This window comes from Microplitis demolitor, chromosome 7 (genome assembly GCF_026212275.2).
Source record: "Microplitis demolitor isolate Queensland-Clemson2020A chromosome 7, iyMicDemo2.1a, whole genome shotgun sequence".
NCBI lineage: Eukaryota > Metazoa > Arthropoda > Insecta > Hymenoptera > Braconidae > Microplitis > Microplitis demolitor.
The window spans coordinates 14,846,598-14,863,308 of record NC_068551.1 but is presented as its reverse complement, the minus strand read 5'-3'; the positions used below and the strand labels follow the sequence as shown (position 1 = coordinate 14,863,308).

The window sequence follows — 16,711 nt, the reverse complement described above, 5'->3', positions numbered from 1 at the left end:
AGATACATTAAAAGTTTTTAACCGATATACAGGCCATATAAGATCATATATAATCATGTATGGACATATATAAACAGATATGAAAAAATATAAAAAAATTTTAACCGATATACGATCCATATAAGATTATATATGGTCATGCATGATCATATATGAAGGACCATAAAAATTTTTAAATAATGTTCAACTTGTGTAAGATCAGATATGGTCAGGAATGAACATATATGATAATACATGAAATTTCTTACAAGTTGTTTAACTTTTATGAAATTAGATATAGTCAGGTATAAAGAGACATGAAAATTCTTTACACGATATTTAACGCATGTAAATCAGATATGGTCAGGTATGATTATACATGATAAAACTTAAGTTTAAATTTTATTTTTTTAATTTGTTAAAGATAAAAAAACTTCTGATTCCGCATTAGAAAACAAACTTCTCAAATACCATGTAAAATATCAATATAAACGTAATGATTGTTGAGATTTCTAAGATCAATATATAAACCTATTGAATACTCCCAACTATCAAGTCCATGGTTTGGCAGAGTGGTACAAGCTTCACCTAATACGCAGAAGGATCCAGGTTCGAATCCAAGAAAAATACCGAATACTTTTTCGTCGATAGAAAAATTAATAATGAATGAACTATAACTTCGAAAAAATAAATTCCAATGAATGTTAATGAACAATAAAATTAAAACATTATTTTTTTAGTTTAAACAATTTTTATCAAACCTACATGTATATCATATATGGTCATATCTAATCATATATGATCATATCTAATCATATGTGATCAGACATGGCCAATTTTCATATATGATCATATATGAATGCTCATATATGGTCAGACATGAGATTTTTTTTCCCGGGAATTTATGCGCAAAATAGACTATCCGTATTAAAATAGGACACCTAGAAAATCTTATAAAATAAAGTAATTTGATATTATTAAACATTATAACTTTTTATAGCAAATAAAAATAAAATCAATGATAAGCTACGCTGAGAAAAATAAATGTACTGCGAACTAAATTCGGTTCTCTCATCAGAGTCGCGGTTGGCTCAATGACGCTAAATTTTGAGTGAAAGACGTCTCGTTTCAGCAGAGACGGTAATTCACAGCACACATTTTTTATTCTCAGGGAAGATTTCATGTCACTTGCATTGAATCTGCAAGTTTTAATGTCTATTTTGCTAATTAAAATAAACAAAGTTCAGACCTATTTTCTTTATGTAATTTATTTACTATCGAATTTTAGCACTCAAACTTTTCTTAAAATTTACTTTCATTATTTTATCCGTGATTAAAGGAAACGATTCAAAACAATCCAAAACGATTCAATTTTTCTACTATATAAATATACATTCAACATTGAGCGAATCGTATTGTTTAATCAGGGATCGTACAACTTTTCCAGATTAAAAATTTTGATAGAGAACGAGTAATTCCGATTACAAGTCAATAGGACTTCAATTGGTTCCGATTGGACCAATCGGAACACTTTTGAGGCATCCTCAAGTTAAAATCGAAATCAATCGAAGTTTTTATTCAGAGGGCATCTGTTGATACTCTAAGTTTTCAAAGTCATGATAAAAGTAATAACCAGTCTCTGTTTTTTTAATAAATTTCCAATTTCCTCAGCAAAAAGTTAATATTCTGATTATTGTGTAAATCTTTGATTTATATTTGTAAAATAATTGGCTATTTTAACATTATATTTCCTTAAATATATTTCTATGAACTTCTAATAAATTAATATCAATTGATTTATATTTAAAAATGAATTATATTTATCGGAATTTACTGACTTATTTAAGACCTATTCTCAAGGCGCTAAATCAATCGTCTTGTAAGCACGTGTTTGAGTTTAAATTTGTCGATAATTGAAGCACGTGAAATAGTTACTACCACTTTTGTGCCTTTTTCTATTAAAGAACAATTTACTTTTTTCTTTTTTCAACATAACTAAAAATAAATATGAGTTACAGAACATATTTATGAAAATTATTACTCTGTAAAAAATAACCGGGGTAAGTCCAAGCCGTGTAGGTGTTAAAATTTGCAGTGTTGAATTTCTACACCGAAAGCGGTGTCAAAATAACGCTGTCGTCGGTGTGAATATTCTTTACCGGTATGTGTCTGTGAGTGCAAGTGTGTGCGCTCGCGTGTTTGAAGGTTAATACTCCAAGCGGACATAGTTTACTCCGCTTTTACATCAGTTACTCCGCATTTACCTCGGTTTAACACCGGTATTTTAACACCGCCGAATTACGCTCCCTACACCAGTGTAATTTCATTTTAACACCGCGCAGAGTTAAAATGAGTCCATTTTTAATACCGCTCTTTTCACAGTGTAATATTGAAATACATACAACAAAAATATGTCACTTTTGATATCAATAATAAAAACTTATTCTTATTTATCTGCTACAATTGATAAAAATAAAAATCTCTCACTATTTGGATATACTTGTTATACTAAAATAACATACCAAATATAAATATACTCTTAAAAATAATTCATATAAAAATAATGTATAAGATTAAAAATAGACTCAATAAGTTTTATTATAAATCAAATTGAACGAAATATAGTATAGTACATAGAAAAAATGTTTACTTGACGCAAAAATTTTTTACTCGCCATAAGAAAATTTCTATTTGACCCAAGAAGTTTTTCTCGTTATAAATTGAAACAAAAAATTTTCTTGAGACGAGAAAAAATTTTTTTAAGGGAGAAAAAAAAATCTTCCATCAAGAAATTTTTTCTAGCCCTAGAAAAATTTTTGTCTTCAGTTCGTAATGCAAAATATTTCTTGCGCTAAAAAATCCTTTTTTTTTGTGTATATTAATTTGGATTTTTAAATTTAGTGAAACCTAAACTTACAATTAACCTTCTCAATAAGACAATTTATATATAAATTAAGAAAAATATAGATAGCCCGAACTGGGATTCGAACCCAGACCATGTTGGTATCGCGCCGAATGCTCCACGTTTTTTTTTTTATTCGCTATGAGTGTGACTGCAGCGCCAGACAAAATATGAACTACGGGAGGCTGTCAGAGTATGTTTTTATACGTATGTCAATAGCAAGAAACATAAAAATAGATAAATATTATAAATAATAGTAAAAAAAAAAGTTGTCAAAAATATGTGACAGTTTTATAGTAATTGCAGTTTTGTTTTTTAGCTAAACGAACCAACAATAAGTAAGTATAATGATAAAAAATAAAAAAGATTGCAGTAAGCATTTAGGTTAAGTTGTTTGAAATTCATATCAAAGTCAAAATATGATACTAAGGAAAAAATCAAAATGAAAAATAAATAATTAAATAATAACAAAATAAATACTTTCATGTGTGCTTGCTTACAATTTCAGTAATCATAGCCTCCCGTAACTCCGAAAGTAACCACTGCAAACGCTTCAGTCAATTTGATTTCCCCTACCATGGCTTCACTCAGAGCGAATAGAAATAAAATTCATTTCGTTTAAGTCAGTACATTGTTTTATCATAGAGAAGAAATATAACTTAAAAAATACTCTTTAATAATAACACTATTTTAAGCGGCTGAGGCAGCCGTTCGGCACGCGCGTGGCTCGGGCGATCACCGAAGTTAAGTAGCATCGAGCATGATCACTACTTGGCTGGGTGACCGTTTAGCCACACGTCGGGTTCGAACGAAGGTCTCTGATCGCTAGGCGCGGGATGAAGATCCAGTGATCGGTAAAATGGGAATTTTATCGATCACTGGAGCTTCACCCAAACCGTACTGTACTGGCTAGGTTTTCTCTGTGGTTTCCCTAGCCACTGCACCTCCATTGCACAAGGGAGGTTTCAGGGTATCACCGTAATGATGCAGTACAGTATAAGCACAAGTCGGGCCACAGCCGCACAACGAAAGGCAGAGGAGGAGAATTAAAGCAGTTTGCGATATAAAGGCAAAAAGTGTAAAAGGCCGTAATTGCGGCTATACACTAGAAAACAATTAAAAATTAAAAAAAAAATAATAACTCTATTTTGTAGTGTCGTTGCCCTGCTTAAAAAATCCGATAGATTCTTATAGCTGTATGTATAAGGCCCTATACTTAACTATAGCACTTCTCATAGAACTCATTCATTCTTATAAAATTTCTACAGGAATTTATGAGGATCTATTGGATTCTATGAGATTTTCTAAACAGGGTGGAGCTGCTGGACACTGCCGCGCTCTCGCATACTTTAGTGATAACCTGAAGGCTATTTAAGTTTGAAATCACTTTGATTATAAATTATTTTATTCATGGGTTTAACTCAGTAATTGTTAATCTTGTGATGGACAGAAAAAGACTATTGAAAACCATCTTTGACTGTTGCCGAGTACTTTACCAGTTGAGCTATTCGGCTCTATACTATACTTATATTCCGTTCAATTTGATCTATAACTTATTGAGCCACACCGTCCATTATTATACTCCACCGTACTAATTATATTATACTCTGCTGCCACATAAATTTGAAATTAATTGATGAATAGTATCCTAATTTAAAAATTACATATTTCCTTTGTGATAAAAATCGAATTCATGATACTTGCCGTGTGAAAGTGATTTTATTTGAAAAATATTTAACATTTCGACAACAACCTTACAACAAATATTATATTCCAATGTAATATATGAACTGTCATAAATTATATCATAACCGTAACTAAAATTACACCAAAAAAATGATAATAAATATCATATCTTTTCTAATGAATAAAATCAATAAAAACCATTTAATATAAATGTTATAATAGTTCATACTTAAAATTTGAATCATTTATTGATAATATTGATAGTATCAATAATATTTATTGATTGAATAACGGATAATCTTATATTTAGTAGCTGAGCATAAAATAATTTATTATAACGTATCATCGAATAAATAACATTGTTCAAATGATGAATTCGTTGGGCCAGTGTATGTTATAGGATAATTATAAATTAAATGTGCAATCTCTTCCTCCCTTGATTCGAATGAATGATTATTTTTACGAGCTGCAATAAACATGATTAAATTAAATAAATATTAATTAGCACATAATTTTTTCATAATTTACCTTCATCGACAAAGAAATTTGCGAAATATTGGCCAGCTTTAATAGCATTGCTGCTGTGAGGTATTCCTTTTAATCGATTAGCCCACTCAAAACTATTTTTCTCTGGATGAAATTGTGTACCATAAAATGGCATGTTAAAATGCTCCATTGTTGAAATATACTTTAACCCATTGTCGTCATAGTTTACAGTCATTACTCGATATGTATTTGACAAGTTGACCTTTTCTAAACCCTAATACAAGAAGAAAAAATTTTTATTTATAAAAATTCTTTGTTGTTTTAAGGGTATTCCCAAGCAGTGCCCCCTTCCCACTGTTATCGAATACTCAATGACTTTCAATTGTCGCAATAACCGTTTTGAAATTTTATTCGTTAACTAAAATAAAATTACAGAATTAATTGAAAAAATGACAATGTAGTTACAATTTCACCAAGATATAGATTTGAAAAAAAATACTTACAGTTGTTATCAATTAGGAATTAAATGCAATTCAATAAATAAATTTTAGCCTAAAAAATTTGACAATTCAGATTATAACATTGACCTGAAAATTTTACTGAAATTTATACATATAAAAAATTTCATTTAACTCCTAATTGATATGAACTGTAAGTAATCTTTTTTTAAAATCTACATCTCGGCGAAATTGTAAATAGGTTATCCTTTTTTCAATTAATGATTTATTTTTTTTTTTTTAATTGATAAAATTTTAATGCGGTTTTATGACAACTCAAAATCATTGAATATTTTTTAAAAGTTAAGGGTATTATCTTAGAATGTCCTTAATTACATTGAAAACATTAACTCATATACTTCCATTTGTATTTAATTAAACTCACTTCTTTCGTAACACAAAATTTATGAAAATTTGCAGTTACTGCTTGAGTTTTTAAGATATCAATAATATCTTCCGGTGCGTTTTTAAATAATCTACTTTTAGAATAATCTAAAAATTAGAAAAAAAAATGTATTTACGTACTAAATTACAATAAAATAATTATATACTTTTTGTAAAATTCAGCCGTAAAGCTACGTTATTTACTCCTTTACATGATACTCGTACGTCAACATCACCTGCCGCAATGTACGTCATTGCTTCAAAACCCAAGCAAGTTCCCCACAGTGGAAAATAGTCTTCTTGTTCATTCATACGAACTGCAATCCTATATATATATGAATAGTTAATATAAACAACAGTATTTATTTTTCAATTTATTTGTTGTCTATTGATGAATGTATATTTTTAATAAAATATACTATAGATTTTTTAAATTAAAAAAGGATCGAAAAAACAATTCGAATAAATATTTTTGATCTGAAGATCTAGATCAAGTTCAAAGATGAGCATAATCATCAGGGAAGTTTAAAACTTAAGAACAGTCATTCAAAAATTTCAAAAATTATTTAAAAAAAAGTCGCTTCTGTAGATTTAACCCACAAAAACTTTTTTTTTTTAATATTTACACATTTACATTAATTTGATAAAATGCATGTTAAAACTTAATGTACAGGTGTCATTTTTTTTTCTATTTTTTCCAATATCAAAATCAGAATTATACTTTTTTGAATAAAAGAACAAGAGTTTTACTAATCTAATTTATCAACATCAAATATTACAATGTGAGTAACGTTTCGTTAACTATCCCACGATTAAATATTTAATGTCAATAAATTAGATGAGTAAAAGCGCTGGTCCTTTATTCAAAAAAATATATAAGACTGATCGTATCATAATAAATTCAAATAAAGTAATAATTGTAAGTAGATATACATGTGAAAAATTTATCGCTTTAATCATTTCACATAAAAATAATTCAAATTCTTACTAATTTTTTTTTTTTTTTTTTTTTTTTTGTAATTGTTTATTACCAATAGATTATTCGAACGGTATCAGCATAACCATTAGTTGTGTTGAAAAAAGTCGAGCCTCCAGGAAAAAGGACTCTGAAAAATTTGAGTTGATATAAAAACAAATATTAATCTATCATCGATAAATATTTTATTATTACCCGTTTATTTTATTCATTATATTTTCATAATATGACTCGCGTTGTCCAATCCTGATAAGAAAAAAAATGATATTACTATTTTAATAAAAAATATTAGTAACTAATTTGATTGCTGCTCTATTAATTAAAAAGTTACCTTATAGGTACAACACGAGCACCAGCACTTTCTATGTGTTTCACATATGACGCCGCTATATAGCTGCTATACTGATTATTATAAACATTTCGCATATGATAACTGGTTTCTTGTGCTACAATACCTATAGTTTTTCAATTTTAATTATTGATCGTCATAAGCTGAAAGAATTGGTTATATATTTTAATGAATTAAATTAATTTACCTATTATCGGGCGGATGTTGAGACCATCAGGCGAGAAAGCTGTAAATAAAAATTGTGATTGAATCGGTTGATAGAAACAAATAATCAGAGTTGTTATCACTGCTTCTCGTAATATCAGCATTATTCATAAATTAAATGCTGTTACTATTATTATAATTGCAATTTAAAATTTTATATGATTTGTCACTGAGTGAATGTTGAGCTGATCTTTCTACTCAAATATCTGAGAAAAAAGATATCAATATACCAAAGCCCCACTATTAATATCAATTTTCGTATACATAAAATACTAACTATTGATAAGGCTAAGATTTGCTTATATTCAACAAAAAAAAAAAAAACTATATCAATCAAACTGATAAATAAGTTTTGACAAACAGTAGTGATAAAAACTGAATCACAAGTTTTAATTAGTAATAAACGTGACAATTCGATCGTTGTAACTTTATAAAGCACAGAGTATACTATAAACGGCTCATTATATGCAAGCGAAAAAAAACAATGGTAGGTAAAATAATTCATGAATATTATAGATATTCATAACGGAAGTACACTGTAAAAAGAGCGGTGTTTAAAAATGGACTCATTTTAACTCCGCCCGGTGTTAAAATGAAATTACACCGGTGTAGGAGGCGTAATTCGGCAGTGTTAAAATATCGGTGTAAAAGCGGGGTAAACTGCGTCCGCTTGGAGTATTAACTTTGAAGATTATAAAACACAAAAAATGTCAGTTCTTCATGAAAATTAATAAAAAATATCATTGATTAACAAGTATAGTGATCGAGTAAGTAAAAATATTCACAAAGAAAAATATTTTAACACCGGTAAAGAATATTTACACCGGTGGCGGCGTTATTTTCACACCGCTTTCGGTGTTGAAATTTAACACCGCCGATTTTAACACCCACACTGCTTGGACTTACCCCGGTGATTTTTTACAGTGTAGAATAAGAATAGAATTTTATTTGTACTACATTTGTGTTTAACAAAACTGTTTCCTTACACATGTTTCCTTACATAATAACATTTTAATAACAACATACGATTATATTTATTATTTGGTTGTTCTCTTATTTTGCGTTAACTCCATTATCTGGTAATATACCCCTTGTTTCTATTGCAAGCTCCTATCTTACTTAATATATCTCGCTCTTTACATCTTTTATAACAAAAATAATTTTTATACAAACAAAACTACTTGGTTTGCGATTCTGCGTGACCCTCCTCCATAGCCCTGTTTTTTTATGTATATATTATATGTCTGTAGCGTACTGACAATTTTGCTTATATATATATATCGCTTTCTCCTTGACATTCTTTCAACTTCCCTCATAACGGAAGTAATAAAATGGCATATTAATTATAATTGAAGAAGAAAATATTATACACACTCTAAACATTTTATCACAGATTAAATTAATTAATAATTTACCTAATCTTTGAAAAAAAAATTTTATCACAAATAACTATGTTATCGGCTACAAATAGATAAATTGTCTACTGACGTTATTTGAATTATTATAATTTTAAATTAATTGGTAAAAAATAAAAAAATCTTTCAGACACACACTCGTTACTCGTTTGATTAAAATATAAGAAAATAATATCTGTAACTAAATATAAAAAAAAAATGGATTTTTAAAAATAATTAGGTATAGTTATTTTTATTCTAGACTTATTACGCCGGTATAAATTTTTTTCAATAGAATACTGCTCATCGGGCATTTTTATACAGTCGATACTTTAATCAGAATATTTAGAATATAAATGAAAATTATATACGAACATATAGAATCTCGATGAAAAAATCACAATAAAATAACAAAATTTGGTAAATCCAAAAGTGCATGACTCTTAATGCTCATTTGATTGTGGAAAATATATATAAAAACAAAAAAAAGAGTCGTGCAAAAAAAAAAAAAAGAAAAATGTACGATAAAAGTTTCAAGGACAATTTTATTTTTTCTTTCTGTTACACTAGAAATTTAAATTTCGCTCCGAAAAGTAATCAGATGTATTTTTTCGCGCAGGCGCGACTGGTGTGATGAAAGTATATGTAAAAAACATATATAGATATACAAAATTAATTAAGTTCTTTTTATTAATTATAATTAAACAGGCCCGAATTCGATGATCATTTATGACACTCTTCTTCTTTGACCCTAAAATAATCTTTTAAAAAAAAAAAAGTGATCCAAACAATGGCTTTTTTCTCGAGTTTTGTGTTTACGGGTTACGAACACTTTTTCTACTGCTTCACGGGAGAATTTTTTTTTACATTTTGATGTTTTTTTAGTTATTTAATACATTCAATTGGTCTTTATAAGTCATAGAATGAATCCTCCTTAAATTCTCTATCCGATGATGTGTAACTTGGTTAAGCTCCGTGGACTAACAAGAGTGGAACAGTAAAAGCAGTAGCGAAAAAGAGGCAAACAGAATTTTTCGATCGTAAAGCACGCTCTAATGCTTCGCATTAAGAGACGTGCAATATTCTGTTTTTTATTGATCACGAGTTACACTTAAGTATAAAATATTTTAATTTAATGAATGATTTATTCCTGACAATTATTGTAATGACCTAATACAAACGCACGAGTTTTTAAACAAACCAATAACTGACGGAACTAAAATAAAGATCGAATCTATTAAATACAAATATTTAATTAATTCGATTTAGAATTGTACTAAAATTTGATCGATAGAATTATTTATTTAATATCGTTCAAGTGTTTTAAAGTAAGTATTACGTATGTATATATACAATTTTACGTGAGCGTATAACGATAATAGTATATATTACATACCGAGGGAGGAAAGTAGGGCATTCCGATCCACGTATTACACACTCGGGTGGGTATATTCTTACTTTCCTCTCGAGTTGTGTAATATACTATATATTTATTATTAGTCGCTGGCTCTGACGATTATCGGCAATAAATTACATGATCCAAAACAGCGATAATTTATCATTGTCATCATTGATCTGACGATTTAATGAAAACTAGCAACCTGCAGTTCACATATACAGCCGCCCAAGCCCCGAGATTCTCTGAATCAAAATTTTAGCCCTCATTTAACACTTTTTTTTGGGTTTTGTTTTTCATTTCATCCTTCAAACTGCAGATGGGTGAGCCGCATCCCGTCTTCAATGAAGTTCACTGATCCTCATTTCGTTCACAAAATAAACCTCATACTGACCCTCATCAGTGATCACTACTAAAAATTACTTACTCATGTGTTTTAAATTAAATTGTTTATCCAATCATTTACTCGGGAATATTTTTTTAAATTTTTATCATTATTAAAGTTTTATGCGACAAATATTGCCTTCCATCCTAAAACTTGGTGGCTTTTTTAAATTTTAAAATACTTTAAAAAATCAACGCACAGGTAAATTTTTGTATTACTATCATCTAATTGTCTCTCGTAATTTTTATCTCAAACCAGTAAATGATACGAAACAACTGATTCAATTATTAAGGTTTAGCAAAGAGGTGGTATTTTTTATTTCTAAAAGCAAAATTAGTTTTCAAAAAGTTTTTTTTTTAATTTTATGGTTTTCTTTGCCTATAATTTTTTTCAAAGGAGATTTTAAATGCCTAAAAATTTGTTAATAAACAATTATTTTGTGATTACTCAGAAATCAATTGAGATTGAAGTTCTTTATTTCAGAATCTTGCGACATGTTCAGTTGCTTGCTTGGAATACAAATGGCTTCATGTATTAAATTATTTTAAAATAGAGTTCAGACCTGAAAATCAAAAACGTAAATGTATGTTTTGTTTTTTTTTTCATTCCTTATTGGCTATCGTCTCATAAGGGCCACGTACGAATATAGTAAATGTATGATAAATGAATGTGCTCCGACAGCTCTGAGCAAGTAACTAAACACACCGTCAGCATTAGTAAAAATCTTTAACAGGGACCTGCATATTTTGAAAATATAAATAAACTTTAATTATTGTTTAAAAATTTTTCGAAATACCTCGTTGTGCCTTGAGAATCTCCTAGTCCTAGTTTTGCTTATAGAAATATCGAATATATAGAATTTGGTAAAATGTCAAATTTAAATAATTAAAAATTTATTAAAATTTATAGTTTTTAAACTAATTAAAATATAGTCTATAATATTACCTCGGCTCAAAGATATATTTTCCGTACATCTATGTCGTTTGAAACCTGACATAACTGAACTCTAAGTAGTTTAAATTGAAATTATTAAATGTCATAAATGTACAAGTGCTTCATTTAAAAAAATATCGTGGAAAAAGGTTGAGTTGAACGATAAATGAATTAAAACGAAATCGATAGATCGATCAGAATCTTTCGACAATCGATTACTCGTAACGCCATCTTGATTCTTCCGACGCGCGCAACAACCGGCATCAACAGTTAATTCAATAACCCATCCCTCATTCCACAACCACGACTTGAACGTTTAAAGCCACCACGATTTTCTGTGTAATCCTCAGTGAAGCGCAATTAAACGCCGAGAGGTTACAAACTTATTAAAATTCAAATATCTGAATCTAAAACTAATTAAAATGGTACGTACATTGCATATTCAATTACTAATAAATTTATATTTATTTATTTATGTAGCGGTAAGTTTATTGTTAGCATGACGAAAGTAAGGTTAGAATTTTAACACGTGGTCGGAACTCATAAATTGAAATGAATAATAATAATGATTATTATAAACATATTAATTATAATACATAATATATATTAGTTTTATTAATAATTTATCTTTTCTGTGTTTTAATTAGACAAACGAAGTAAACCCAAAAGCATACCCATTGGCGGACGCCACATTGACTGCAAAAATTCTAAACTTGGTACAACAAGCAATGAATTATAAACAATTAAGAAAAGGAGCAAATGAAGCGACGAAAACGCTTAATCGAGGATTATCAGAATTCATTGTGATGGCAGCGGATGCTGAACCATTGGAAATTTTATTGCATTTACCATTACTTTGTGAAGATAAGAATGTTCCTTATGTTTTTGTAAGGAGTAAGGAATCATTGGGACGTGCTTGTGGTGTATCACGGCCTGTTGTTGCTTGTTCAGTCACAGTTAATGAAGGTTCACAACTTAAACCTCAGATTCAAGCTATTCAGCAAGAAATTGAACGTCTTTTGGTTTAAGTTTTTTTTTGTACCTGACATTAATCTATTTTTTCAATCATTTATAAATTTATATCTTTTTTGTAACATTACTACGAAAATATAATAAAAAAAAAAAAAAGGTGTGAAAATAAAACAAAAAATTTACTGTTATTATTATTTAAAATAAAATAAAATATAAAAAATTAAGACAAATATCAATCATTAGCAAATCATTATATGTTATATAATTGAATATTGTGTAAGCAAACCGGTCATAAATAATGATTGTCAAAGATACAACACACAACTTAGGTTCTATAAAAACTCAATCTTTTTTATTCATAAATATCACTACTCTGAAAAGTCTTTTTTATTTTCTTTAGTATACTTACAATTTTAATATTTTCATAAATTTAAATTAATAAATAAAACGGTTTAATTATTTGAGTATAAACAGAAATTGTATTTAATAATCAAAATATTTAAAAAATAGAAAAATTTTAAATTAAGATTTACGAGAATAATAATATTTATTAATATTTTTTAAGAATGAATTTTATATAGTACCAAATCTGCTAAACTGAGCAGTATTTGAGAAAAAAAAATATATATTTATATATATATATATATATATATATATATATATATATATATATATATATATATATGTATATATTTCATCTGTTAATCAAAGCAAGGTAACACTACATTTCTCCAATTACCAGTCCATCGAAGTTTTTGAAAATTGTCTAATTCCTGACGAAATCTTTGATTTTTCTCAATTTGCTGTTGATCATTTGGAAAATTGTAAAACCATGTCCTCAACTGAATTGATAATTCTTGATCATTTGAAAACACTAAACTATTTTCTTCATGCCTTACAAGTTCATTGAGACTGTAATGATAATAAATTAATAATGAAACTATTGTTATTTAATATAATTTATAATTATTATTTAATTTACCATTTGAAATTATATGCACAGACTGGTAGCCCACATCCAAACATATCAACAACTTTCATTGGTAAATCTAGTCCACTTGTTGATGTATGCAGACATATTCCTAAATCTGCGCTTGCTAAAAAATTAATTAAAGATTTTTTTAATAATTTTTATTAGACCAATTGAATAATTGTAATAAATAAATTGAAATAAACCTAATAACTTAGGATAATCTTCATTTGTTAACCAAGGAGTGACAATTTTAACGTGTTTCCATTTTTTAAATTTTATGATAGCCGTCCAAAAATCTTTTAAAGGACCTTTTCCAGTAATAGCACAAATTAAATTTGGTAACATAGAATTTTCACTGCAGCAAGCCAATTCATATTCTTAAAAAAAAAAAAAAAAAAAATATAAATATATGTAAGATGAAAAAACCTTAACATAATTGATAAGAAAAAAAATCAATAGATAATTTACCTTTCAAAGCAGTAAGTAACACTGAAAAATCTTCATCTTCAGTCCAACTTGTACTAGATACAATTAATGCTGGTCGTTGGTTTCTAAGTTGAATTTCACCATTAGGTAAACATTCTGTTAAAGCAGATGAATCTTCTTGACCATTTCCAAACTCTTCATAAGTTTTACTTAGTCTAGTTAGCAAGGAATGTTTCTCAGATAAATCAATTGGTTTAAATGCCAGTGGTGGTCTGTCATACAAAACTGTAGCCCTAGAATAATATTTATTTTTATAACTAAAACCTTTCTTTTCATGCTGAGAGTAAAGGCACAGATATATACACGGAGAAAAATATAGATAAGAAATGTATGAATTTTTATTATGCTGTTTACCAAACTTGAAACAGAAAGTTAAGTCACCAACAAATTATCATGCTGTAAGGTAAAAGGCCTAGTAGCTAATCGTGGAACTAGTACTCGATCACTCCATGTATTTGTGCGTCTATAAGGGTGGTCGTTAAAAATCAAATTATCTCAGACGCCCCAAAAAAAAGCTTCTTTTTCGTGAAAAAGTACGTGGGGAATTTGGTTTTTTCTTTTAACTAAAAAGAACACGTGCGTCAGGACTATCAAAGTTCTTTTTCAATACCATCGCGGTTTTTTTTTTTAATATCTCATGAAATATGCCGATTAAAGGAAAAAATCATAGGAACAATATTGTAGAAAATTAAATTCTTGAGAAAAAAAGGTCATATTCATTTTCTTTATAAAATGTGTATTTATGAAAATATTAAAAAAAAAAACTTTTTTTAGATCGGATGAATTGAGCGGTTTAAGAATTACAAATGTTGAAAATAACACTTTTCTAAGAATATAGAAGCTATAACAAGCATTAATGATTGATATGTTTTAAGAGTTACGAAGTTGTCTATATTTAACATTCGTAAATCTTTAAATATTCAATGGATAAGATCTAACAAAGTTTTGAATATCTTCATAAATACACATTTTATAAAAAAAAAATGAATATTATCTTTTTTGTCAAGAATTTAATTTTCTACAAAATTGTTTCTATGATTTTTTCCTTTAATCTGCATATTTCATGAGATATTTAAAAAAACCGCGATTGTATCGAAAAACAAACTTTGATCGTCCTAAAGAATGTGTTCTTTTTACTTAAAAAGAAAAAACCAAATTCCCCACTTATTTTTTCATTAAAAAGAAGCTTTTTTTGGGGCGCCTGAGAAAATTTAATTTTAACGACCACCCTAACGTCTATATCTAGTAAAATTTAGTAAATATAGATATACAAATATATAAGTAATCGGGTACTCGTTCCCTGATTGGGTACTGGGTCTCTTACTTTACTATAATTGTTATTGTGAGCCTCTAAAATTTTTTTTCTCTACTATAATTCATATTTTAGACAAACAATTTTCGTTGCAAATCTATCAATTAGTTTTAAGTGTATAATATTTTTTGTAGTGCAGCATAATTTTTTGGCGACTTAACTTCCTTGTTTTAAGTTTAGTCGACAGCATAATAAAAATTCGTACATTTTTCTCCATGTAATTTAATTTAAATTACGAAGATTTTAAATTTAACAAAATTATTATTAGAAAAAATAATAGTGCCTTTAATCCAATGAAAAAAAAAGTAAATATAAATATAAAATAAAAATACTCTATACTCCATCTTTCGTTTAAATCATTTTTCATAGCATTGGTAACGCAAAAATTTTTATCAGCACGTTTACCAAAAAATGATTCAATAAACATAGTTATTTTAACAAGTAAATGATCTCTTCCAATTGTTAGTGCCATTATCGAGTACGCATAATTATGCCAATCGATAATAAATTGTGTTTTAAACATACGACAATAACACCAGCATATTGGAATAGTTGGAACAGCAGGTGGATTTTGTACCATTAAATAACTCGATTGGATTTTAGTAAATAATATTCTCACTAAATCATTAGCTTGCCATAATGTTTTTATAATATATGACAATAATCTCGGCATACCTGTAAAAATTACATTTAAAAAATCAATATCATTTACATACAGTTGAAAAATTGATTACTATCACGTATAAAAATAAATGAATAATTTTTAAAAAATTCAAGTACGATTATTCCAATCTGGTACATGTGTTAAATAATGAATATTGACATTATCATTATTTTTCAATTCTTCTAGTGGTTCAGAACCAAAATATCCTATGATGTCAACAAAATATCCTTCATTCATAAATGATAATGCATGATATTGCATTCGTGGACTGCGTCCAATATCACCCAATACAACAATACACACTCTTTTTTTATCACGAATATTGATTCGACTCCGTCTTGTCCATAATAACCAAGATATTAAAATAATTAATATACTACTAACAGTTAATAAAAACATAATTATCACAATTTACCGGTCAAATTATTTTTATTTATGGTATCATAAATAAAACAATCATTAAAATAATACTTGTTTGCAATATGCGATATTTTATTTTCAATGCCCGATGCAATATATATATGTAAATACCAAAAAATACATACATAAGTACAAGTACTTGAGACACTTATGTGTATGTAACCTTTCATTCGCAATAAAAAAAAATGTTTGAATAAAAGCGCAAAAAATAATATAATTTAAATTAATTTGATGCAATATTTCAGATCAAGTGAAATATTATTTGCTTGAATAGTTAATTAATATTCAAGTATTTGAATTTTTATAAAAAAAT

General features: G+C 27.8%; 2 protein-coding genes across 2 annotated transcripts; one reads left to right on the top strand and one right to left on the bottom strand.

Moving 5' to 3' along the window:
• Nucleotides 1-4,027: 4,027 nt before the first annotated feature.
• Nucleotides 4,028-16,487, bottom strand: LOC103569122 (chitobiosyldiphosphodolichol beta-mannosyltransferase). Its single transcript, XM_014441358.2, is given in 13 exon segments — nt 4,028-5,033; nt 5,096-5,327; nt 5,936-6,042; nt 6,102-6,259; nt 6,966-7,040; nt 7,106-7,156; nt 7,242-7,402; nt 13,266-13,455; nt 13,526-13,640; nt 13,720-13,893; nt 13,985-14,235; nt 15,647-15,989; nt 16,095-16,487. Coding segments are annotated over 13 exon segments (2,274 nt in total). The 5' UTR covers nt 16,378-16,487; the 3' UTR covers nt 4,028-4,899.
• On the top strand, nt 11,843-12,713 carry LOC103569123 (NHP2-like protein 1 homolog). Its single transcript, XM_008546241.3, has 2 exons — nt 11,843-11,996; nt 12,219-12,713. Exons 1-2 carry the CDS (start codon nt 11,994-11,996, stop codon nt 12,597-12,599), a joined length of 384 nt encoding a protein of 127 aa, XP_008544463.2. The 5' UTR covers nt 11,843-11,993; the 3' UTR covers nt 12,600-12,713.
• Nucleotides 16,488-16,711: the final 224 nt, after the last annotated feature.